At 43.0% G+C, this 25,874-nt stretch overlaps 1 protein-coding gene across 3 annotated transcripts; it reads left to right on the top strand.

Annotated features, from left to right (window-relative positions):
• The first annotated feature begins 1,033 nt into the window (after nt 1–1,033).
• On the top strand, nt 1,034–25,459 carry si:ch211-235m3.5 (BICD family-like cargo adapter 1). 3 transcript variants are annotated; one of them, XM_056283429.1, is made up of 10 exons: nt 1,034–1,601; nt 3,766–3,981; nt 10,078–10,197; nt 11,387–11,533; nt 12,325–12,507; nt 16,962–17,126; nt 19,128–19,205; nt 21,961–22,073; nt 22,370–22,490; nt 23,967–25,459. In XM_056283429.1, the coding sequence occupies exons 1-10, from the start codon at nt 1,149–1,151 to the stop codon at nt 24,207–24,209; spliced, it is 1,839 nt and encodes a 612-aa protein (XP_056139404.1). In that variant the 5' UTR covers nt 1,034–1,148; the 3' UTR covers nt 24,210–25,459. The 3 variants fall into 3 exon arrangements, with proteins under 3 accessions (XP_056139404.1, XP_056139405.1, XP_056139406.1); XM_056283430.1 differs by lacking the exon at nt 23,967–25,459 and adding an exon at nt 22,808–23,919; XM_056283431.1 differs by lacking the exon at nt 1,034–1,601 and adding an exon at nt 1,712–1,798.
• The last annotated feature ends 415 nt before the right edge of the window (nt 25,460–25,874 follow it).

The raw sequence follows: 25,874 nt of genomic DNA, 5'->3' as shown, positions 1-25,874 counted from the left end.
TTGACACTACCCCATGCCCCCTAAAACCTTGTGGAGGCCGCCCTTTGACCTCAGGCAAGCTCGCACACAAAGGAGTCAGACACGTGCCCCTTGTTGGCCACTGCTGTCACCCCAGATTCTGGGTTGATGCAAAGCATGGCACTGCTTGTTAAACACTCACTGGTGTGAAGAGCATTACTGAGACATCTTGTTAAGCATGAAATTGGGGAAGGCAAAAGAAAAAGGGGTGATGGGAGAGAGAGAGAGAGAGATGCAGACAGACTGACCTGACATAAAATAAATTAGCTCCATAGGGATTATTTAAGGTCACATGTAGGCAAAGAATTTTGACATCACAACAGCAACGGGATTATTTTCACAACAGTTAAGGTAAATTAACCCTCATTTTTCTGTTCACTTATTAGCAATGGCGGTAGCTGTTCGTACTGACCCAGGCCCCCTTTGGATTTCAATACAGTTGTAGAATGTATTTAAAAATACCCAAAGTATCATATTGTAACGTGCATGGATAAGAAGACACGCTGGCAGCTGGTTGGCGGGTCTGACCCTTTAGTCTAGCGGTTAGCGATGTCTTCTGTGGTGCGGGCTATATGGGTTCGCTTCCCGGCCGCGGCAGTTCCTGTGGTTGCGTTGTCCCCCGCATTCGCTACAATATATTCACCTCACACGGTGATAATATTAACAATGTTAATGGTTATAGTTGTTATTCGGAATAGAATACCACGAGTTGAACAGTGTTACCGTTTGATCATTCATTTCGGCTGTAAATCTCAATATGCAGGTAAACCCTTCCCATCCATGAAGGATTAACACTTTTAATCTCGTCACTGGGAAGGTGTTCAGTTGTGTTGTGTTGTGTAACTAACAACTCTGGGATAGGGAACTGTTGCCTGGGTTTACAGACGTCAACTCCCACAAGGGACGATCACCTGCAAGTGACAGAGGACCAGCCTACTTTCAGTGGGACTGGTTTAAACCCATCAGGTTCACTCGCCCTGAGAAGCTGAGAGATGAGAGCGTGAGCGCATGAGAGCAGGTGCTGCACGGGACACGGACGGATAAGATCACCGCGTGTTTGTTTTTTGTTTGTTTGTTTGTTTGTTTGTTTGTTTTGTAAACATGACGTATATGTCCCAGCTAGAGCTTATATGTCACTCTTCATTTCTCTCACGTATTTGATCGTAGGGTTTTGTTTCTCTCTCTCTCTCTCTCTCTCTCTCTCTCTCTCTCTCTCTCTCTCTCTCTCTCTCTCTCTCTCTCTCTCTCTCTCTCTCTCTCTCTCTCTCTCTCTCTCTCTCTCTCTCTCTCTCTCTCTCTCTCACGCGCGCACACACAAACAAACAACCAAAAAAGCCATGGATCGTCTTAATGAGTGGGGCTTCAAAACCAAGAAACTGGAGGTGGAGGATGATTTCTATTTTGATTACGGAGCGGAGGAAATGACAGCTTATCAAGACCCCGGTGAACTTTTAGCTGCCCTGAAACAAAAGGAGGAAGAGGTTATTTTGGCAGCCGAGCTGGGAAACGCGCTGCTCCTGGAAACCCGTCAGCTGAAAGAGCAGAGGCAGAAACTCCATGACCAGTACGCAGACAAAGTGGAGGTAAGAGAAAACTTCTCTTTCCTTTGTGCCAGGGGAGATCTTCCAAATACAGCCTGTAGCAGAAAATGAGACCGGCTGACTTTTTTATCTTTTTTTGTTGTGTGCAATATCTGAACCAGAAATAACTCGTGTTACTACCGACGTCTACGTTGGCCATTCTTAGCACTATTCAGCCATGTGTGCTGCAGCGTTAAAACGTAGGTAGAAAAACATCACCTGCACAGCTCTTTTACGGTTACAAAATGCTAATTTTACAGAGTGGAAAGATACACTGCTGCTACACAACGCACCCATTCTTCTCTAAATTGCATGTGTCCTTCCATTTGCTGTCATTCATTCATCCTGACGTACACACCAAGGGGACGGGACCGAGTTGAGAGTGATGCATCTCAGACGAGCAATTTCCATGCTGGGAAAATTGTCTGATATCTGCTGTGCCTTCAGTGGCGTTTTAAGATTTGAGTCGCAATGAGCCACGCAATGACATTTTAAGATGCTCCACTCACTGGGAAATCTTACTGCGAAGTCGTCAACTATACAGTAGAGTTCGCAGTATTCCTGTTAGCTAATCCTAGACACTCATGCACATGTGGTACATATTCTCCAAAGTTCATTATATGTCTGAAGAACCACACGTTTACTGTGTATGTGTGCAGCACAATGACGAAGCCAGAGTTAGTGAATAAAATTACATTGTCATGTTTCTGTGAATCAAATTTCTATTGACTGGATGCATGCTCAATAATCCAGGTGTGGAAATCCCAGAAAAGTTGAATCAGTTCATCTGGACACAGCATTTAATTCCCACGAAACATTGTGTCCAGATGAACTGATTCAACTTTTCTGGAACTTTCTATTGAATTGTATCACGTACACGACAGGTAATATCATATACTGCATCAGAGCCTGCGATTTGCTCACAGGCTTGCTTATGTCTTGTGTACGTCATACCAGATACTAAGGTGTGACTTTAACAGCAGGGTGACATCAGGCTGGGCAGAGTTCACTGATAACACATCAAAGTATTGCACAGACCGATACAAACACATGCACTAAGACCTTGTATGTCAACACACTTGCCATCCTGTAACTAATGAAATAATAGTTGCACAAGATTACAATCCATTGATTGTATATTCAAAGATATGGATGAGGCATTAGGCGATACTCTCAGTGCCACCTATTCACTTCCACACTGTCATGCATTAACCTTGCTCATGACATCACCGCATAAGGCTGCCCAAGAGGCATTCTTTACATTTGTATCTCTGACATCCCTGCTGAAACAAGATTTCACTTGTCACTAACAAGCTCGATTAGTTGTGGTTTCATTGCACATATCATCTTTTTGATCCCACTTTTAGAACATCTTGATGAGACCAAAGCAGGCCACAACGGTGCCTTAAGTTGAAATGTAGCTACTAGGTCCCATATACATTCAAATCAACTCAGTTCAGCTTTATTGTCATTGTTCAGGTACATGTACATGAACAATGAAATGTTGAATTGCATGCTCACAGGGTAGTGCAAGTTTTTGGTCATGTAAATGAAAGATTAAGGTGCAAGGAGGTCTTATTGGGTAGTAGTAACATTACTTCTACTACTCATAAGAGAGTTACAATATTAATATGATATAATAGCTGTAATGTGTTATTTACATGGTGCAAGCAGAGCAGGAGTAAAGCGATATGTGCAGTAAGGCAATGTTAACAGACACAGAAAGACACTTTATTATTTGTCATTGTATATACATACAGCGGAATTTGTTCTCTGCATTTAACCCATTCTGTTGTATAGGAGTTGTATAGGAGCAGTGTGCAGCTGTAGTGCCCGAGGACCAACTCCAGTTTTTCTTTCCATTGCCTTGGTCAGGGGCACTAGCAGGAGTATTAACCCTAATATGCATGTCTTTTTGATGGTGGGAGGAAACTGGAACACCCGGAGGAAACCCACACAGACACAGGGAGAACATACAAACGCCACACAGAAAGGACCTGGGATGACCTGGGGTTCAAACCCAGGATCTTCTTGCAGTGAGGCAACAGTGCTAACCACTGGGCCATCGTGCTGCCTGGAGAATTAATAGCTTATCATATCACAATGATCACTTGTTGAGACCCCCCCCCCCCCACCTTGACACTACCATCTTCTCCCCCCTGTACAGGAGCTGGAGCAGAGCAGGCATGAGCTGCGGCAGAAGCTGGAGGGCCGCCAGTCCCAGTGGGAGAGCCAGGTGGGGGATTTGGAGCGGGATTTGAAGGAGCTGACTGCTGAGGTGGAGCAACTCACCGAGGCCCTCAGCAAAGCTGAGAGGGACAAGAGTCGGGCCCAGCAGATGTACAGCGAACACACCCAGCATCTCCGTGAACAGCTCAGCACCGTGAGTCCCCAAGTCCATAAACAGAGGAGAATCGATGGCAGTGATTTTTTTCTGACTCTACCATTAGATGTTGTAATTTGAAAAGGTGAAGTGGCCTTTCATTCTGCAAGTTGTTCAAAACCATCTAAGTGGCAAAATGTCCCGTTGACATCAGGCATTTACTTCATAGGATATCTATGTAGTCTACTTTTGCAGAACTATGCATTTTGAGACATTTGCCTGTGTGTCAATAAGGCATTTCTAATGCAAATTTTAGATTATTTAGTTACTCTGCCCATGTCAAGTAAATGTAAGATGTAGCAAGGACTGAGGTAGCATGCAAGGAAACCTCACGACTTGATGAAACTATTGCTCAAGCTGAGTTTTAGCTGAGCCAGACCTGATAAACTGATATGTTACCTAATCCACACACCAAAGGACAATGTTCTATGCAAACTATGCAGTTGTCAGTCTGATTTAGCCTAATCTATTCAAGAGTGTGGACAAGGACATGGCCTAATGTTATACTGTTCAAATATGAGCAATAAAATCTAGATAAAAGTGTATCCACCGAACATTAAACTTCTCCATCTGATTAGGAGAGACAGATGCTGAGTGGGTCATTCAATTGCAATGAGCTCTTTAGAGTTGAGACCTCAGGCAAGTTATTCAGTCCTAGACTGCTTGCAGGATAGAAACAATATGTATTATGACATATCAGGGGCTTAGAATTCATGCCATGATTTGATTTTAATTTACATCTAGGGCACCAGAAGAAAAGCATTTGGTCCAATAGAAATGAGTTTTGCTTTTTCAGCCTAGTTGTTCTCGCATATATGCTCATTCATTCAAGCATAGCTCATAGTAGTAACTCATAAAAGATCAGATTCAGGATAGTTATGAAGTACTTAGAGAAAATACATTCATCACAAGTGCTGAGAAATGAGACAAAATTATTTCCACAGCATGTGCCGGAGAAAAGTCAGGGCCAGATAAAGCTGTTTCGGGTCGTTATCAGTTCACGATTATTCTGTTCAAATGTGTCTTTACAATTGCATTCTACCTTTAACGTTCAGTGATAAGCATTGCTGGGTGGAAAGTAAACAACCAAGTTTAGCAAACCTAGTAATGGAATTATTTATGGTCTCTTATCAGTTAAGCTGGTGGAGCTCAGCAGATTGTACGGCCAGACCACCTTGAGTTACTCGCTAGCACCTTCCTGCCTCCTAAGGAGGGTAGTGTTTTGCTAGACATTATCATCCAAACTTGTAGCGTAATATATGACCAGCCACTTGTAGCCCCGTGTCTTGTGTTGTTGTGACTGTGCAAACTGAATAGCTAACTTGAGATTAAAAATTTAGAAATGAAGCCGTAAAAAACAAACCCTCCCCTGAGTCAAGGTCCTCGAAACAAGGAACTATGGGAGTCGTTCCACCTCTGCAGCCACACTGAAGGAGAACTGTGTGATGACGACTTGATGAGCTCCTCAAAAGCGCAGGAAAAGGTCAATTTAGATAAGAGGGGCTTTCAGTCCGCCTGTGATCTTTAGGAAGGAGGAAGTGGAGAAGTTTAGTTTTTTCGGCTGACTGGCATCAACCATGGGCGACTCTGAACTCTCTGTGGCTGTAAATGTCCAGGAACAGAGCGTAAAGGAATCTGCTACAGAGAGAGGGAAGAACAATGTGGGCAGTTTGTCTCATAGTTTCAACTCTGGCATCTCCTTACCAGACCTGGTCAATGGTAGTGCTGGCACGGAGAGTGCATGTGTGAAGGTACGTGTGTGGAGCGCTGTAGTCGGTCTACTTAAAGGGGTGGATCTTTTGGACTTGAGTTATATCCCAAGTGTAAGCCTGACTTTGACCTACTGTAATGTAGTGGAAGTATCACCAAATGATGGGTATTTCAGGCTTAAAATCATGATTTGGTAGTAATTATAAGCTTATCTTATTGCTAATGTAACTGCTGCTTGGTTTCATTGGATACATTTTAGTTGGTCCTTTTCATTTTTGGGGCGATTCGAATGGCCCATACAACCCCCTGCAACAACCACAGTGTGTGTGTGTGTGTGTGTGTGTGTGTGTGTGTGTATGTGTGTGTGTGTGTGTGTGTGTGTGTGTGTGTGTGTGTGTGTGTGTGTGTGTGTGTGTGTGTGTGTGTGTGTGTGTGTGTGTGTGTGTGTTTTCATGGCATATGAAGCTACTTATGGGATTGCTCTCTTATTTTCTGCCTACTATTTCGAGGTGAGTGGAGGCGACAATGTGTATGTTGGTCTGCATTTGTGTATGTCTCCATGTGTGTGCTTGTGGAGCCAAGGAACTCTGCTCTGTGTGTACCTTCATGGAAATCACAGGTTGGATTTGCGTCTTTTATCAGGTGAAGGTGTCACTTTGAATGGCCCCAAGCATAAGTGTATTCTGTTTTGAAGGTTGTACCTTTCAGTATACCTTATATAATACCTTATGGGCTGCATACTCTCTGATCTGATATCAGGCAAGGAAACTATGCCTCACATGATGAAAGCCATCAAAGTCTCCAAGTTCAGATGTGGATCAAGCCTGCAAAAGCTATTTTTTCTTTAGACATGGAGCATATATTTATGCTGAACAAGTATTTAAACGGTGTATAACCCTGCCTCTTAACTGTGATAGTGAAACAGGAATCTCAGGTAGGGAGTCAGTGGTTCACTGCAGGACACCTGAGAGGAAGCATTCATCACCTTTACCTGCACTAACAGCAATGTGACTATGCCGATGGGAAAATAAAGCTTCGTGGGAGTCAACACATGTGCCTTTGAGTCCAAAAATAGACTTAGTGTGACTCTCGACCCTGGTAGTGTCATTTGTGGATTGACTCAAGTAAGTCTGGGAAGTTCCCGGTTCTCACAAACTGTAAATCACCCACAAAATACAGTATTATTTTCCATTAAAGAACGAGAGAGGCATGTGACTTCCCCCCCCCCTGCTTTATGGTACTAGGATGACGTTGAGCCATTTCAGAAACATGTAAGTTTCTCTCCAGTTTGTAAATTTCAGTTTTGAGATGTCTAATGGAGAAGAAATATATAACTGTAAACAGGACTGGAGTCATGGTTTGATAGCTAGCTTATTTTGTTTTTGTTTGAATTTCTTATCTTGGACTTACGTCAGTACGTCTGCTATTGGACAGTGTGACTTCAGAAGCCCGTCGAACTCATTCACACCATATTTCAAAATAAGGAAGTTTAGGTTGGGTTTTTTTTTTCTCAAGCCAAATGAATTGTACGCTGATGATGAGGAATTTATCATCTGCGGTATAGGTCAGTATTACTCACGATTCCCTCCTTTAACCTCAATAAACTTCATTGCAATTGATATTGAATCAGAGAGCTCAGAAGAAAAAAAAATTGTTGTAAATATACCGTTTTAGATGAAAGTGATGTTGATAGAACAACCAACACAGCACGAAAACACCAAAGTCATGGTGTGATAGTTAAGTGTGTATTGAACATCCTCATCACTTCTGTACATGTTCAGCAGATGAAGAACATAGAAAAAACCCCGGGCTCTTGCTTTTGAACCCAGTATTACATGGTCACTTTCCCTGGGATCTCGGGCTGTCTTTCGAGGGCCACAACAATGGACACTTGTCAAATTGCTCTCTTCGGATTTCCGCTACGGTGAAACGAGACGCCCAATAAGAAGCTGGCCCCTTTGACCTTTGCTCACTTCCATGGCGTGGTGAAGCCCTCAGAGAAAAAAAGGAAAGGGTCGAATGATCGGCAGAGGGGTATAAATCTTGAGGTCTCCCCCTTTGATGTTATTACCCATGCTCCCAAAATTATTGCCATGTTTTGTCACACCCTCTGAGGGCTCCCTGAAGGGGTCCGCCGCGGCTTGGGTAGCCAGCTGTCGGCTGCCTCAGTGTTTGGTTGGGTAAGGACTAGCTTGGGGCCCTGTAAGGGGTTATCATTTTGGTCTTTGTGTCCCTAATAAATGGAGCGTCCTGCCTCCACTCCTCACTCCGCTTATTCCCAGTGGGTCGCTGCCTCTATTGTGGATAGAGTGCATGTTGATGAAATGCAGGCAGGAATAATGACGGCCGACAAACGTGAGCGTGCGTCTGGGATATCCGCTGCCCGACACTGTGTCGACATTCTGTATTTTGTTTTATTGTCCACGGTCCACTAGCTTAGCTCTCACTCACACACATAATGCACTCGTTTACACACACACACACACACCTCCCTTGTTGTACCTCACAGCCCTTCCCATTTCCCCTGTACTCACTCATAAACACTTGGACACATAATTTCCAATTTACTTACCCTCCTAAAGCCCCATTTCAACCCCCTACCACTTTGTTGTCTAATGTGGCATGATGATGTTACTGCCAAGACCAAGATGCCCTCTGCTCCATCTGCTGTAGAGGCAAACCCTTCATCTTGTATTGTGAGTCTGTGATGGGAACTGACAGGGGCCCGCCAAACTGCTGAGTAAGGGGAACCAGTGGTCCTGGCCCAGGACAGGGGTGGGGGTGGGAATAGGGGGTTGGACTGAGATGGTCCATCCATTAGTGCTACAGAACTGGTATATCGGCAGCCCACAGATTTTGTGTCTAAACAGTCCATTGAAAATTAAGTCTTTTGTAGTTATTTTTAGGAGAGCTAGAACACGTAGTGTTAATAGATGCAAACCACAACTGTTGTTGTCATCGACAGAACAATACGGGATCGTTGCCTTAAGTTTGAAATTGGAAGTAGGCTTAGTGTTGACTGCACATTTTCAGATGAGTAGCTAACATTACTTATTATTCACATAATATGCTGAATACACCCTGAACACCGACGTTGTGAAATAGATGATTTTGGATTAGTTCAGTGGAGCTAAAGTTAGCTAGTCTGCACTGATTCGTGGTTTTAGATAACCAACGACACGGAAAATCAAGCACACACATCAGAAACAACTTAAAAACTCATAATCAAAAGATTTATTTGTTAAAACATGTTAAAGGTGATAAAACATGTCTTACTTGCATCTCTGTGAAAGTCATAATTCACAAATCATATTTCAGCCTGTATATAACATTAAGGGTGACAGTAATTTGCCAGCATTTATTTAATTCCCTTGCCAAACAAAGAACAATGTTCCACAAGAGCCATGTTGTTTCTTCTCGTGTTACAAAAACACAAAGACTGTGTTTTAGCCACTAGCAGTTCAAGGAAAGTAAAACGTCTCAGTTTCTTTCCATTTAGTATATGGCTCATAGCATGAGAACAACATGCACAAAGAATCTCAATTCTAGAAGTCTAATCCCTACCGCTCAGTCATGTAACATCTACTATCATCTCTCTCTTTATGTTGACATTTATTCAATATAAAAGAGAGATTTTATGTTCAATATTTGCCGTCATTCTCAAGGCTGCATGCATTTGGTCTCATTACTCTTTAGCCTCGTGCCATGGGCAAGTTTGTGTGGCGAGAGTTTGCATGTTCTCCCCGTGCTCACATGGGATTCCTCCAACATAAAAAAAAAGAACCCTGATAAAAACATACGGACATCCATGACATGGATGTCCATCTGGAATTGGTCCCTGGGTGCTGAAGGGGAGAGGTCTGCCCACTGCTCCTGGCTGCCCCAGGAGGAAGGACGGCAGGATGGGAAAAATGCAGAAGCAATATTTCTTCAGCCACCACTCCCTGCGTGTGTGTGTGTGTGTGTGTGTGTGTGTGTGTGTGTGTGTGTGTGTGTGTGTGTGTGTGTGTGTGTGTGTGTGTGTGTGTGTGTGTGTGTGTGTGTGTGTGTGTGTGTGTGTGTGTGTGTGTGTGTGTGTGTGTGTGTGTGGCTGTAAGATGAATAAAGTCTCTTCTCAATATTTCCAGGGCAGATGAATAAAGCCCATATCTGATTTCATTTGTCTTGGACAAGGATTGGTTTCAATACTGATGTCCCTCTGTAACATTCATCTACACCCTCCCCATGTGTAAATATGTAGAAAAAATATATAATATGCATAAAGAATATACAAGGAGGGCTTTCCTGCAAAGACGATGGCTGTGTGGCTGTACTTCAAGCTTCTCCTTTTCCGCTCATAGATTTTATGTGTGTCTGTGCTGCGTCTGGTCTGTGTGGGTGGTGCAGGCTATGGAAGTACAGAAGGCCATGTCCAGTGAGCTACAGGCTCTAAAAGAGGAGCTCCGCCAAAAGGGAAAGCATACCAGATCACAGGATGAGGAGCTAATCAGTGCCATGAGGGAGCAGGTAACGCCTTCACACTTGCACATACACACACACATGCACTCACACACAAACTTGGTTTTGTCATCTTGTTTTTTTTGTGTTATGCAGTCAGAACTGATTAGTGATGTAGTCGATGGAAGTAATAAAGTCCTCACTGTGTACTGTATTGATATCAGTGTTGCCCTGCTCGCAGTCTTTCCCACAGCACCTACACCTACCAGAATGCATTGCATGTAAGCCTCTGTAGCATCATCCATACAATCCTCTGCGCTAGTGTTGTGGGACATCATTTCCACTACCGGAAACATTGCTTAGTTGAGCGAACGAGGATGTGCTTGTTGAACAGCATGTTCAGAGTAGTTTAGAGTATAAGAACACCTGCTAGGCTTTAGTTTTTCTGAAACTCTGCTTCGGGAACAACTACAGGTGTTTTTGTTTTTCTCCACGTGCTATCTCTGTTGCAGATAGAGATAAGGTTGAAAATTGGCGAATTTTCCCTTTAATAGGGGACTCTATGGCGGTACTCTGATGATGGGATTAGCGCCGCTGTACCTTTCAATCTCACTCAAACACCGTTTCTCAACACATTTACTTAAAGTTGAATAGCCAACCACAGCCTGAGCCTAATCCCCACTTCAGCCCTAGTCATTAATGATTAAAAAGACCCAAATGGGGCCCGATAAAGTTTTTCTAGCTCCGTGGGCACCACTATGTAAAGATTACAAAAACACACCACACAAGTCTGACCTTGAAAACATTCAGAATGCATGTCAGTAGGCTGTGTTGGGTTTCACTTCGTCCACTTAGATTTGCCTACTTTGACCTCTCTGCTTCAAAATCGGTCAGGTTTTGCGGTGCACCAGGACAAGAATGTGGTGGACATTTCTTTTGTTGTCAGGAAGGGAAAAATATTTAGACTGTGTTAGCATTTCTCCACTGGAATCCATTATCATTACCGTGGGCTTAATGACATGTTGTTGTTGCATGTGTGCAGTACAAGGAGCAAGGTGTAGGTTTGGTAGTGGGAGGGGGAGGGTAAGTTCCTCAAGTCAAAGTCTTCGACCGGAAACCACTTGCTCTATATTTAAATACAAATTGGTCAGAATACTAATCTTGGATTGTGTGTGTGTGTGTGTGTGTGTGTGTGTGTGTGTGTGTGTGTGTGTGTGTGTGTGTGTGTGTGTGTGTGTGTGTGTGTGTGTCTAACCAGGTGATGCGTCTAACTCAGAGGGAACAGGCCCTGGAGGAGCGGCTGGTGAGTGTGTGTCAGGAGAACTCTGAGCTTAAGGAGAGCCTGGCCTCTTTACACACACGTCTGACTCTGCAGGAACAATGCAACCAGCAGCACTGCCAACAGGTACAAACAAACCCAAGTGCAAATTTACACACGTAAGGCCACACATCCATTTACTTGCGTAGGGCAGGAATGGTGTGATATACATATTAAAGCACGTGCAAACACGGACACACAAATGCACAGACGGAGGAAGGCAGGAAGAACAGGCATGCACATGCAATCTCCAGGGATTTTACTCATATTCTGCTTCAAAATGAAGACACTAATTATTTGTACATCGCAATGGCAAGCAAAACTGAACTGCTCAGTGCGGTTGGCTGTATGAATGAATGGGCCAAGATAACAAAAGGATTTTCCACTCCCTGTCTGTCTAGCTGGGTTTCGGTGGGATTGTGGAAAGCATTGCTAAACAATCGCCTCATCCCTGTCATTGTGAATGTCACTTGCAATTCTGGATTCCACTTGTGTTCTGTTTGTGGAGTTTCATGTTGGGTTAGCGGTTGGAATCTGGCACGTCAGGATTTCTTTCTCACTGAATGGTGGTTACTGTTTTAAGAGAGTGTTTCCCCCTAGTTTGGACGGCATCTTGAAGTCTGATATGCATGTCCTTGGTTTGTGGCACTTAGAGTACATGTTAAGTCACATCTGTCTATCCACAACGACTGCTGATGTGATCTCTGGAGGGAAGCCTTAATCTTGATAATCCAGAATCCAGTACAAATCACACTATCTCAAATGGTGTCATTTGCGCCCTGTTTTTCTCTTTATTTGTTTTCGTGAATGAAACTAACAACTGTGTGTGTGTGTGTGTGTATGTGTGTGTGTGTGTGTGTGTTTTCATGTATGTACAGCTAGCTGAGGCATGGCAGGATGTAGAGGCAGCGCGGGGCCATTCTCAGCAGCTGCAAACTCGTGTGGAGGAGCTGCAGGAGGAGGTGTCGCTACAGGCGAGTCGGAGCCACGGAGAAGCTTCACTGCTGTCAGAGCTGGAGGGCAGCTTGGACACCTTAGATTTAGGACTCAGCAAGGAACAGGTACAAAAAAGGAAAAAAAATCCCCACAGAACCAAAGTAGAAAAGGTCTCGTAGCCTGTCTTTTCTCCTCCCTATTAGTTTTACTGCTTTTCTAATGCAGGTGAAAGTGATCCATTGTGTATCAGAATTACCTCCACCAACAATTGTCCAGTTTTAATCACCAGGGGGGGATTGAGTGACATGAGCAGGCTTTGGATGTGGTGGGGGGGAAAAAAATCAAAGCTGACCCTCCAGTAGCTCTGTTAGGAAAGTTAAAAACTCAATTTTTTTTACTCTGACAAGAAACGAAGTGTTGTCACATCATTTGTTTGTGCAGCTGAGTGGTATAAAATGCTGAATTAAAGATGTAATCCCTTTGGGTGACTGGGTATGAATCCCACTGCTGCTCAAGAAACCTAGAAGAAAGCCACTTTATTTTGACATTGTACAGGTTACAATGAATTTGTCTTCTGCATTTAACCCATCCTATTGTATATGAGCAGTGGGCAGCTGCAGCGCCCGGGGACCAACTCCTCTTCTTCTTTCCATTGCCTTGGTCAGGGACACAGACAGGAGTATTAACCCTAACATGCATGTCTTTTTGATGGTGGGAGGAAACCCATGCAGACACGGGGAGAACATGCAAACTCCACAAAGAAAGGACCTGGGACAGCCTGGGGTTCGAACCCAGGACCTTCTTGCTGTGAGGCAACAGTGCGAGCCACTGGGCCACCTTTGAAGCCAAGATGGCTTAGTAGATACTGAGGTTGTTCAAGATGTATAAATTATTCGGAACTCAAATCTTGCAAAGGCTGGCCATACACTCTGTACAGAGTCGATATCTTTGGGTCACACTTAAAACGCTTCAACTGTAGTTAAAAGCTATCAAGAGCCCATCGTTTTTAATGGGGGTGCTATTGAGCGTGAAAGGGACTTGGTCTGAAACAGGCACATAAGTAAAGCTGTGGAAAGTAATCTTCTGTTTGTTTTTTGTATGTTTTTTTTTTTAATCAGGATATGTGGTGACAGGAGGGCGGCACAGTGGCACAGTGGTTAGCGTGGTTGCCTCACAGCAAGAAGGTCCTGGGTTCAAGCCCCGGGGTAGTCCAACCTTGGGGGTTGCCCCGGATCGTCCTCTGTGTGGAGTTTGCATGTTCTCCCGTGTCTGCGTGGGTTTCCTCCGGGTTCTGTGGTTTCCTCCCACAGTCCAAAGACATGTAGGTCAGGTGAATCGGCCGTACTAATTTGTCCTTATGTGTGTGTGTGTGGGGGGTAGGCCCTGTGGTGGCCTGGCGGCCTGTCCAGGGTGTCTCCCTGCCTGCCGCCCAATAATGGCTGCTGGGATAGGCTCCAGCGTCCTCGCGACCCTGAGAGCAGGATAAGCGGCTTGGATAGTGACTAATTAATGAATGTGGCGACAGTGCACATAAGAAATTCAATAGTTTAATGTTCAAGAGAACACTTAATTTCATAGTAAGTGTGAGAAATAATGAATGTTCACACCTCAACACAGGAAATGCTTAAAGGACCAGCAATGTGCTTTGTCAAGGTTACTCAGTCAAGATAATGGGTCTACGTGGAAAGACACTGAGGTAGATGGAAAAAAAACAAAAAAAACAACCAAAAACATGTGAGAGCTCTTGTGTAGGACGGGCTGCATTGGCTTTATCAGGGCATGGTTGTTGGCAAATATTAGTCTGTGGAAAGGTGGAATGGTGTTTCCTGAAATGAGCACACCGCATGATCTCTCTAAAATCGTGCTCATGGCTGCTAAAGGAAGCGAAACAGTGATTAGATAACATGATCTGCAAGTCTCCGGGTGAAATTTGAGAAACGTTGTCATAATTGTCGTGGAGAGTTGCTTCGTCTGAGAGCTGGAACATGATGATGGGACATTCTGTGCGAGTTCTCCATGACAGTATGACCGCAGCGCCACATGAGAACACACGTCTCAGAAGTAAATGTGTGAACGTGTTACCTTTCAACGTGAGGAAACCACACAGGAACACTTGGCCAGAGAGCTTTTCTCCCACACTACCAGACTGTGAATATGCCCTCGGAGATCAGAAGAAACTCAATGAAACTGCTGCAAAACTGTGTGTGTGTGTGTGGGTGGGTGGGTGGGTGACAATGTGAGAGGGAATATTTTAATTCTCACTCTCTGTCTGTCTATTGTCAATGTTTTGTTCCAGCAGGAAAGTGTGATGTGTAACTACACCCATGAGTCATCCACTACTTTTCCTGTTTGTCTTGACAATATGGCAGGAATGTTTCCTTGTCTTGGTGTGCTATCAGTGAACATTTGCACATGTGTTTTACTGTGCACAACAACATGCTATTCCTCTTACCTTTCTTTTTTTTTTTAAGTGATATTGCAAAATCAGCATCGCTGTGTTAAAACTAAGTTGTTCAGATTCCTTCGTCATCTCATCATCAGAGCGATGTTGTGATGCGATAGGGCTGGAGGAAGTTAAAGAAAGTGATGAAGCACAGTGTGCACTGCCACTCGCCGGAGGGCCGGATGTCATGTAGGAAGTGGAGATTATCAAAAGAAAATCAGACGTGTGAGGAAAAAGACGAAAGGTTAACCAGTTTGTTTTCAGTACTCCAAACAAACTGGCCCGTCCTCCTTGGGGCTTCCTTGCAGCATTGAAACGTTTAAAAGAAGAGATGTGAAAAACACCTGCTTTTCTTATACGTACATTCATTATATCCTGGAAAACAAGGACGCAGAGCGTTATAGATGCAAAGCACAGCTGTTGTGTGACTTTTTTTGTGCACGTCTTAAGTTTGTAATTTGAAGTAGGCCTAGCGTTGGCTGCACATTTTCAACTGAGTTGCTGATGCTACATAGTAATAGTAATAATGATAATAATACTAGTAATAATACAGCAAATTTATATAGCACTTCTCAAGGTACTCAAAGCATTTTACATAGTAAACAAATATAGCCACACTTTTTTTTTTGTCGATTGCCCCCCCCTTTTCTCCCCAATTATATCCGGCCAATTACCCCACTCTTCCGAGCCATCCCGGTCGCAGCTCCACCCCCTCTGCCAATCCGGGGAGGGCTGCAGACTACCTACCACATGCCTCCTTCGATACATGTGGAGTCGCCAGCCGCTTCTTTTCACCTGACAGTGAAGAGTTTCGCCAGGGGAACGTAACACGTGGGAGGATCACGCTATTCCCCCTCAGTCCCCCCCCAAGAACAAGCGCCAAGAGGAGGTGCTAGTGCAGAGACTAGGGCACACCCACATCCAGCTTCCCACCCACAGACATGGCCAATTATGTTTGTAGGGAGTCCCGACCAAGCCGGAGGTAACGCGGGATTCAAACCGGCAAAAATATAGCCACACTTAGATAAAACAAAAAACATTGAGGGAATAGAGGGAATAGATTAATTGGGATAGGCAAATTATATACCCATCATATCCTAAATGCAGGCTTAAAATTGACATTGTAAATGTTTTTTCATTGGTTCAACAGAGATAAAGTTAGCGTGTCTGGATTGTCTTTTTTTTTTTTAGCTAACCACAAACCCAGAAAAGCAGGCGGACACATCAGAAACATGTTAAAGATTAAAGGTGATAGAGCATATGTCTCAGTCCATCTCTGTCGGTGATGTTTCTGTGAAAGGCTACCTTGAATGAAACTGCGTGGAAAATACCAAGTGATAGAAGAGGAGAGTTTGGGAGAAAAGAGTTTTGTAGGAGGGAGGCACAGTGGCGCAGTGGTTAGCGCGGTCGCCTCACAGGAAGAAGGTCCTGGGTTCGAACCCCGGGGTAGTCCAACCTTGGGGGTCGTCCCAGTTTGTCCTCTGTGTTGAGTTTACATGTTCTCCCCGTGTCTGCGTGGGTTTCCTCCGGGGACTTCAGTTTCCTCCCACAGTCCAAAGACATGTAGGTCAGGTGAATCGGCCGTACTAAATTGTCCCTAGGTATGAGTGTGGTGTGGTGTGGTGTGGGGGGGCTGTGATGGCCTGGCGGCCTGTCCAGGGTGTCTCCCTGCCTGCCGCCCAATGACTGCTGGGATAGGCTCCAGCATCCCCGCGACACTGAGAACAGGATAAGCAGTTTGGATAATGGATGGAATAGAGTTTTGTAGGAGTGCAGAAAAAATATATATATTTTGCCAATTTTCTTACCAATGAGGATTATAATGTTGATTAAAAACCCTCACAAAATCTTTAACGTCTTATAACAGCACATATTCTTACACACACTCACATTTTTGGAATGAATACAACCCCCTCCCCAAAGCTAAGCAGATGGTACAGCTAGCCGTGAGACGAAACATCACTTTGTGAGTGAGTGAGTGATTGCGTCACATCTAAAAAGGCTGCACATCTTCACTCACAAAACACAGGAATTGAGGCCTAGGAGAACAGTTTACAGCATGCACGCTGATCAGTTTACAGGTGGTAATAACTTAAATTAGACAAGTAACAACCCCCCCCACCTTATTCTGTCTAGATGACGCAAGACGTGTGGTCCGTGCTCCAGCTGCTGCTCCCGTTGACCGAGGAGGTGAGTGGCCCACATGGGTCTGAAGTCATGGATCCACAGGAAGACCTGCAGCTCATGCTGCACCAGCTGAAGGGAGTGGCCCGCAATCTGACCCACCCGAGCTGCCATCAGGTGAGAGTTAGTCATAGAAATTCAGCTTAGCAGGTGGGAGTATGCTGTCAAAATGTTGTTAGTGTGTCTTTGACCAATGACTTGCCCAAGGGAAAACGCACCATGCTTTATCTGCAGGCTGCTATTGTGAGTGCATTACTCGCCCCTAGAAAAGCTTTAAGCAGTGGGGATAGTGGTTATTTCCACTGAAAATAAATGCAATTCCTGGAATCAATTCAGAGCAGCTACAAGGAGTTTTCCACTGATTATTTATCAGCCTTAATTTAATTTTCGTGTCTCTACATATCCGACATACGCAAATGAGACCATCAGTGAGAACATAAGATATTGTGATATAATGATCCCATATGCTGATCGCATACCCCCGCGAAAGCTGACAAAACCATTTACAACACAGACGGGATGCATAAGAACAATAGGAAATACATTAGCTCATCCCTGTATATCTTACAAACAGCTGTTTTTCCAAAACATGTCTCTCACAAGTAAAAGAAATGCACAAGTCAGCAGAGGGTGAATGCAGATCTTTGTGATGAGAGGCAATGCTTCTGCAAAATTAAATCTTGCTTCCATGCAACACTACTGCTTTTGTCCATAGGTACATGCAATGTCAATGAAAATCCAAAGCTCGTCGTAGCATCATTGACTTCCTCCAAAGATTTGAAATTGTCTTTTGTCTAGATGCATTCATGTTATGTAGCTAGTATATATTGTCATAATTGGCCTACAAAATATAGACTACTTTCATCATTTAGGGCTCATATTTGTGTTGTACTAAAGTAAATCAAAACAAACTGTAGCGTTCTTGTATATTTTTACAGCAGTAAGGCGATTTTTGAGTTGAGGCTGAGTGGGGTGGCGAATGGGACACTGGAGTCTTAACCAAAGAAAGAAATTAGTGTGTTTAAAAATTATATTAAAAATGCACCCCTGGGTCTGCGGTGGTGTAGCGGTCTAAGCATCGGCTTTGTGTCGATGCAGTTGCCCACTGGGGACCGGGGTTCGCGCCCCGGTCTCGTCAGATCCGACTATGGCCGGACTCGATGAAGCAGCAATAATTGGCAATGCTGTCTTCGGGAGGGGGGCGGAGTCGGCTTGTGTTCGTCACATTAATGCGTCTCTCTGTGTGTCGGAAAAAGCAGTGGTTCGGCCTGGATTCGCCTTCTCACGAAAGTGGCAAGGCGTCTCCTTCGAGACTGCCGGCCGGAGAGATGCAGTTGGCGAACGCATGCAGTACGAGGGTGGGTGTTTAAACTAAAATAGGGATCAATTGGCCACTAAATTGGGAGAAAAAGGGAAAAATCAGAAATAAAATAAAATTTAAAAAAATAAAAAATGCACCCTGGTATGGCCTCATGAGGTTTTGTAATATAGTTATGGCTGCCAGAAAAGAGTCCAGCTGAACGGCTAAAATACTTCATTAGCATTTTGAGTTAAGAACTCTCACATAACTGCGATCACTGGGAAAGTACTTCTGTAAACTAGTGATTCTCTTGTTTGATTGTTGGAGTGATGAACAGCTTGTCAAACAATGACAAGGGAAATATCTTTTTTTTTTCACCCCATGGACGCAAATCTGTCCACAATAGCTTGCTTAGTTTTAATATTGTTTTTCTACACATCCATGGTATGCGTGTATTCCCACCAGGCTATGAGAACACATACACAAATGGCAGTTGTCCAACAAAGGCCAATGGCATCTGTTGGACATTTAGACCTATAACCTCTGTCATTGTAACTATCCGCCCAACCACGCACACACACACACACACACACACACACACACACACACACACACACACACACACACACACACACACACACACACACACACACACACACACATACAAACAACAAAACACACTCTATCCTCCAACCCTCACCTATGTACCCTGGAGCCTCATACAAATAGGTCAACACTACAGAAACTCTTATTTTGGTGTAAATCTCGATGGAATGCACGGCTGACACCTGATCTCTCGCTTAACGTCTGTTTCATAGGAGCTGAATCAGCCTATTGTTGATGGGACGACTGATCCGCGTGGGAATCTGACCACAGTCCAGGAGCTGAGATATCAGGTAACCTGGTGATGAATGAAGGTATCTATCAGAGAGGGTGGCAGTCCATCATTTGTAGATCACATTGTGTCAGTGCTGGCTTTGCTACTGTGTGATACACAAATTGAGTGCTTTTTATGATTGTTATTATTATTATTATTATTATTATACAGAGAGAGGCTGAGATTTCTGCCAACCTTGAGCTTCCTTTTTAAACAATACACCAGAAGTGTGTTTTAACTGTGTGTAACATGGACTGCCACAAAGCATTCACAACAGCATTGCAAAAAAATATACTGCAATTACACACCAACCTGTCGTCATGCAAGTTTTGAGGGGACAAATGTTTAAAAAATGTTTAAAATCAGAGCCATGATATACCTTAAACATTTAATTTAACCTCACAAATGATCCTGATATTTGATTGAATTTTATCATATTTAGGGAGTGTTCTCTTTCATGTCATAATTTGTGTCATATGGTGTGACAAGAGGCAGATTCTGCACAGTTAGATTAGGAAAGTGTCCTAATAGAGAAGTTTAATGCATAACAAAACATCTACAAAAACAACAACAAAAAAAGACAAAGATGTTTCTATAATAATAATAATAATAATACATTTTATCTGTGGGCGCCTTTCAGAGCACTCAAGGACACCTTACAGAACACCGTAAAAAACTGATACAGTGCTGTATCAGACAGCATAAAATCAAAACAAAGCAGGGTAGACAACAAAAAGTTAATACAACAGATAAGTATAAAATCATCATCTGCACAAAACTCAGTGAAGCGTGGATGAGACTGAATATGCCAGTTTGAAAAGGTACATTTTGAGAGAGGATTTGAAGGTTGAAAGAGAGTCAGTGTAGTGAATTTCTTGTGGGAGAGAGTTCCATAGGTGGGGGGCAGAATGACTGATGGCTCTATACTGGTCCTCATGGTAGTCAAGCAGGCTGATGGTGTAATGAGTTGGAGAGCAGCGGAGGATCTGAGAGTGTGGGAGAGCATGTGGATATGAAGGAGTTCGGAAAGATACGAAGGAGTAAGGTTATTAAGGGCCTCATTATTATTATGCCATTATTGGTTTGCTTCGGGAGCTTGCATATACCAGGGATCTAAGGTGTTATATTAAATGTGGAGATCAAGCCATTCAGCAACAGCATATTTAAAGTGGCAACAGAAGACTGACCTACGTTCGACCTGTACCGGACGTTATCCGGTGCTACTTTATCCTAACGGTTTATCAACGTGCTGAATAGCAGAAAAAGGAAGGGTTTTGGGGATTTTGTGGAATTTAGGCACCTACGGGTGACAGTTATATAGTCTTGCTTTAGTTAAAGGTAGAACAAGTGGGATTTTCCTAATAATCAATGTATAGACTCATGCAAAAATAACCCCTGTCAATCAATCATCACTTATGACCCACTAGACATGTGTGGTGGTGTCTGTATCTGCAGAGACCCTGTCCTCTGCCTGTGTTTTCATATTTTGCTGTGTACGGGATGTTTCGGGGTCTTAACCTTTGGGCAGCGGGACTCCATAAAAATGTAGTGACCAAGGTGCCAGATCGAGATCGTAAGCACGCATGCAAGAGGAAGCTATGACAATGGCAGACACAGCATCGAAAAGACGCAAATGCAGCGAGGTGCAACACCAAGCTGACAAAGTTCATTCTGAAATGAGAGTGAATCTGGGGTTGGCTTTCACCTGCTGGTGAGTACTGAAGGAGAGGATGGGGATGAAGAGCGATGCGGAGTTGGCCTGTACACTGGGATGTGTCCTGGCAACTGTGGTTCGGGGGCGTGTCCTTTTGGTGTTGTTGAGCCGGGGGAGAACGGGCCAACTTTAAATGTTGTGTTTACAAAATACAACCAACAAATCCTACTCATTCTACCTTTAAGCAATACCCAACTTTTCTGATTTCATTTAATGTGGGTCAGCTCACTTTTCTTCATCACTACCATGAACCGTCACTTTCATGCTCAAACATATGCCCCCATTGAGAATGTCTCAAATTCTATCCAGCTGCCCATGCTTTAACTATTAGACTGATTAGCCAAAACACTATGACCGCTCACAGGGTAATCGATTAATGTTGATCCTCTCCACATCAAGAAAATGAATTCCATTTACAAAAGGTGTGGGGAGATGGGATGGGGACTGAGAATACACTGCTATATTTTTTTGCTACGAGATAAGAAATGTATTGGGTATGGCATTGATAAGAGATTTAAATTAATTGAGATTGCAATCAAAATTACATTTATAACAAAAATCATTGTAAGATAATACATCCTCATTTACATCTAATAGGTCCATTACACACCAAATATTTCTATCTATCCAGTTCCTATAAAACAAAGATTTTCTGTTTCAGAGTATGTATCTGTTGTTCCACAATGGTGTATTATGAGGTGTGAAGTTGTGGTTGTAAAATAATTTCCAAAAAAGTGAACTTGTTGATGATATTTAGAAAGTTTGAGGTAATTTGGTTACATTGAAACCACATTTTAAAACAAATTCTATACCACCCATCTTGTCAAATATAGTTTGGGGGAATATGTGCCAGATACTGCCAGGGGATTTAGCACATTGTTTCAGCCAAATCAGTTTTAAAGTACCATTCATACATTCAAAGTCTATAGCCTTTAGTCTACCTTCAGAAAGATCTTTCACAGTGATAGCTTTTTTGATATAGTGAGTTTGATTCCTCCAAATAAAACTGAAGTTGAGTTGATCATTGTTGTGATGACAACTTGCATTGCCACCCATCCAGAACATGCAGCTCCAAGCACAGAATGCAGAACTGAAGCAGATGTTGGAGTGCAGACAGGAACAGGCTGGTTTGGTCCAACAAGCCATCAGAGACCGAGATGAAGCAATAGCCAAGTAAGTGGCTATGTATAAATGTTATTTCAAACAATACAATAACCTGTATTGTACCTAATCTGGGAAGATTTATTTAACATTTACATCTGCTTTCTGAAGAACTGTCAAGAAGCAAAACAAACAAAAAACAGAAATCATACTCATTCCACTCAAAAGTAGCTATAAAAACCGTCTGTTTCGGTCATATTTCAGTCATGGTCCAGCACCTGTGGGGATAAGGCATGTTACACATACTCAGATTCTGTGTTGTCAATGACTTATGTTGTGATTGAAGTGGTTTCATCATCTCATTACAGAAAGAACCTGATGGAGGCTGAGCTGGTGAGAAGTAAAAATGACATGATGTCTCTGAACAACCAGTTGTTGGAAGCTATCCAACGTAAACTGGAATTGTCACAGGAACTGGAGGCCTGGCAGGTGGGGTCTCTATCTCTCTCCAGCTTTTTTGTCACAGTCTGTCTCCGCTTGTTTATGGCCTACAAATCTACTCGCTTTTGTCATGTCCCCTCTCCTGCTTTACTTCTCTGTTCTACCTGCTCATCTCTCTCTCTCTCACTCACTCTTTCACACACACCTTTACTGTCTCTGATTAAACTGATTAAACAAGACATGTCCCTCGTCAACGTACAAGCGCTGATTCCCGCTTTCAATTTAAAGGCAAAATTGCCTTGGCATTATGTGTTCAGTGGGAGGTCAGGGGATGGACATGGCTAACCTTTCCACCGTCTTTTCAGTTTGGATGGACGCGAGTGACAGGTGTTCCTGTCTGGGAGTCCTTCTGCTGTTGAGTCTCTGTGCTGAGCTAAGTCGTCTGCCAGGAGCCTGCAGACCTCTAGTGGCAGGATGAAGATGATGCTTTATAACACAATAACACACCTACTGTATTCATCAAATTTGTTTAATAATCCATCCATCCATCCATCCATTATTCAAACCCCATATCCTGCACTCAGGGTCGCGCGATGCGGGAGCCTATCCCAGCAGTCATTGGGCAGCAGGTGGTGAAACACTCTAGACAGGCCAACAGGCCATCATAGGGCCCACACACACACACACTCGCAGACACATTCACACCTATGGACAATTTAGTATGGCCGATTCCTACATGTCTTTGAACTGTAATAATAATAATTGAGTTTGTAGTGTTGTGTGCAATGAAGCAGCATTTGTAATAGTGCCTGACTGGAGGGAGAATATACAGAGGTTTTTAATAGCTTGCCCTTATATTATTTGATGGTATTTTATCTCTTGCTGAGATAAAATTCCTTCAACCTTAAGCTAATCAACATAGAATCACTTCTGCTGTATCTGCTCTGCTTCTCATCTTTTACTTTACTTGCTTCTACCTCTGTTCCATATTGAAATTCTGCTTCTTCTTTTCTTTGCCTATGTGCTTGCTTATTTTTGTGTTTATCCATGGTGTGTTTATATGGGTGTGATTGAAAAGTATGTATGCATGTTTATTTGCATAGGCATACAAATACATATGTGTGCAACAATGGATGTATTTCTATGCCCCTATAGGCATGTATATTTCCTTTTATATGGATATGGTGATTATGTTAATGTATGTGAATTTCACCTGACTGTCATAGCAAAATTTCCATCAGAGAACAAAACACTCAAGCGCTGTAAAAACTACACTGATATTTACAAATTTAACATAATTATTGACAATTATAACAATAAATCATGTTTACAAGCTTATTAATTATCAGTCTGACTGAACACTTAGTAAAATGCAGAAATTAAGGAGAGTGACAGCAAAGTCGGTGGGCATGGATACACGATTACATTACAAAACACATTTAACCTAATCAGCCTGAATTAAAATGCTGCATTGATTGCCTTCACAGCTCAGTTCTTCATGTTTATATTTTTACTTTTGTCAAGGATGACATTCAGATCATCATCAACCAGCAGCTGAGGTCCCAGCAGCAGTCGGAGCAGCACCAGAGGAAGCCCACCTCCAATGGCAAATCATTCTTCAGCAGGTCCAGCTCTGCTTCCTCAGCACGAACACCTCGCCAGTCCTCCTTCTCCACCTCATGGGCCTCAGAGGCCAACCAAGCCAAAACCCAATCCCCCTGGAGGGACTGGCTCAGACGGGGCAAAGGGGCACAGCATGGCAAATAATGTAGATCGGTGCTCCTCTCTGAGAGACTGGAGCATAGTGCCGTATCCACCATCTGGCTGAGGAGGGGAAATGAAGATGGAGATGGGAGATGACAACTGATGGGGGGCCAAGGGAGCTGCTGAACTAGAAATCCCAGCAGATACTGCATGTTGTGGAATGAACGAACAGGGCATTGACCTCGAAGTAGACGGAGCAATGGCTTCAGGTGTGAGCGGCGGTGAAGAGAACAAAAGAGCATCTCCGAGCAAAGACTAGCCAAACAGGCTACCTTTCAAATGAGAGGCTTTGCCCTCTGAAAATGGAAATGTGAGAAGCCAAAACACTAAAATGTTCTCATGTATACAGTGGAAAGCATGTGTAGGACTGTAAATAATGTATATACTGTATGTTCATAATAACTGCATTATTGTGAAGCCCTTTCAGCCTGAGGACTGTCAAATGTGTGACAGTTAGATGAGTGTTTATGACAAGACTGAGTCTTTCTTCAGATTATGTAACTGTAGTTTACAAACAGAACTAACATGAAAGGTTAAAGTGCTAACAAGTCAGATAACACTATTAACTGTTTTGTCCAGAAATTGAATATGTATTGGTTGTATAAGCAGAAATACAAAATATGCCAGTACAGTCAACAATATTACAATATTTTTTTCAGTTGTTTTTTTTTAGCTCTTGAAAAGATCAAGTGCTGGTAGATCAATTTTCTACATGTAACTCAGTGTTCATTATTTAAGGTGCTCAAAATTTGTGGTTTGAGAAATAAGACTGGATAATTTGTTAAACTGTCAAATAATCGTTAGATTTCATAGTGTTTACATTTTTCTTAAGTGTAATCGGCAAATACATATTATTTTACCTTGGCTCACACCACTAAGACGTGAAGAATAAGGTGCAATATTGATTTCATATACCGAAAAAAACTGAATCATGGTCTTATATTTTCAACCCTGACAGCATGCTAACATTTGTATGGTGTTTAACATGTGAGGTGGCAAATCCTGTTTTGCCCATTTACTTTTCATTTCAATTTACAATCTATCTCAACAGGTCTTAGTCAGACGAATAGGAAAGACCATCCTTTAAAAAAAATTATATCAGATTGTTATGAAAATGTTCAATTTAAGAGTAAGAATTATTCACTCTTGTACTTTTTTTTACCAATGCATGTTTTTTAGCAATGCATGGAAATAAGATCTCAACCTTGAAATTGTTTCTTATACTTTCTTTAGATGTTAAATAAAGACATTTTCCAGTATTTATTTTTATTATTATTATTTTATCAAGACTGCTGTCACATAAAAAAATGTACAATACCCGAATCAATCCGCAAATATTGAATGGCAAACTCTCCCCTGGATGATTTTCTGAGAGCAAGAACGTATGTTCTTTTTCAGTGTATATTATTTTATTTTTTTTAATTTATTTCTGATTTTCCCCTTTTTTCTCCCAATTTAGTGGCCAATTGATCCCTATTTTAATTCAAACACCCACCCTCGTATTGCATGCGTTCGCCAACTGCATCTCTCCGGCCGGCAGTCTCGAAGGAAAGCGCCTCCCCACTTTCGTGACAAGGCGAATCCAAGCCGAACCACTGTTTTTCCGACACACACAGAGACGCATTCACATGACGAACACAAGCCGACTCCGCCCCCCTCCCGAAGACA

This window comes from Lampris incognitus, chromosome 7 (genome assembly GCF_029633865.1).
Source record: "Lampris incognitus isolate fLamInc1 chromosome 7, fLamInc1.hap2, whole genome shotgun sequence".
NCBI classification, from domain to species: Eukaryota; Metazoa; Chordata; class Actinopteri; order Lampriformes; family Lampridae; genus Lampris; species Lampris incognitus.
Note: the sequence above shows the minus strand (reverse complement) of the source record. Positions and strands in the feature narration are given on the sequence as shown.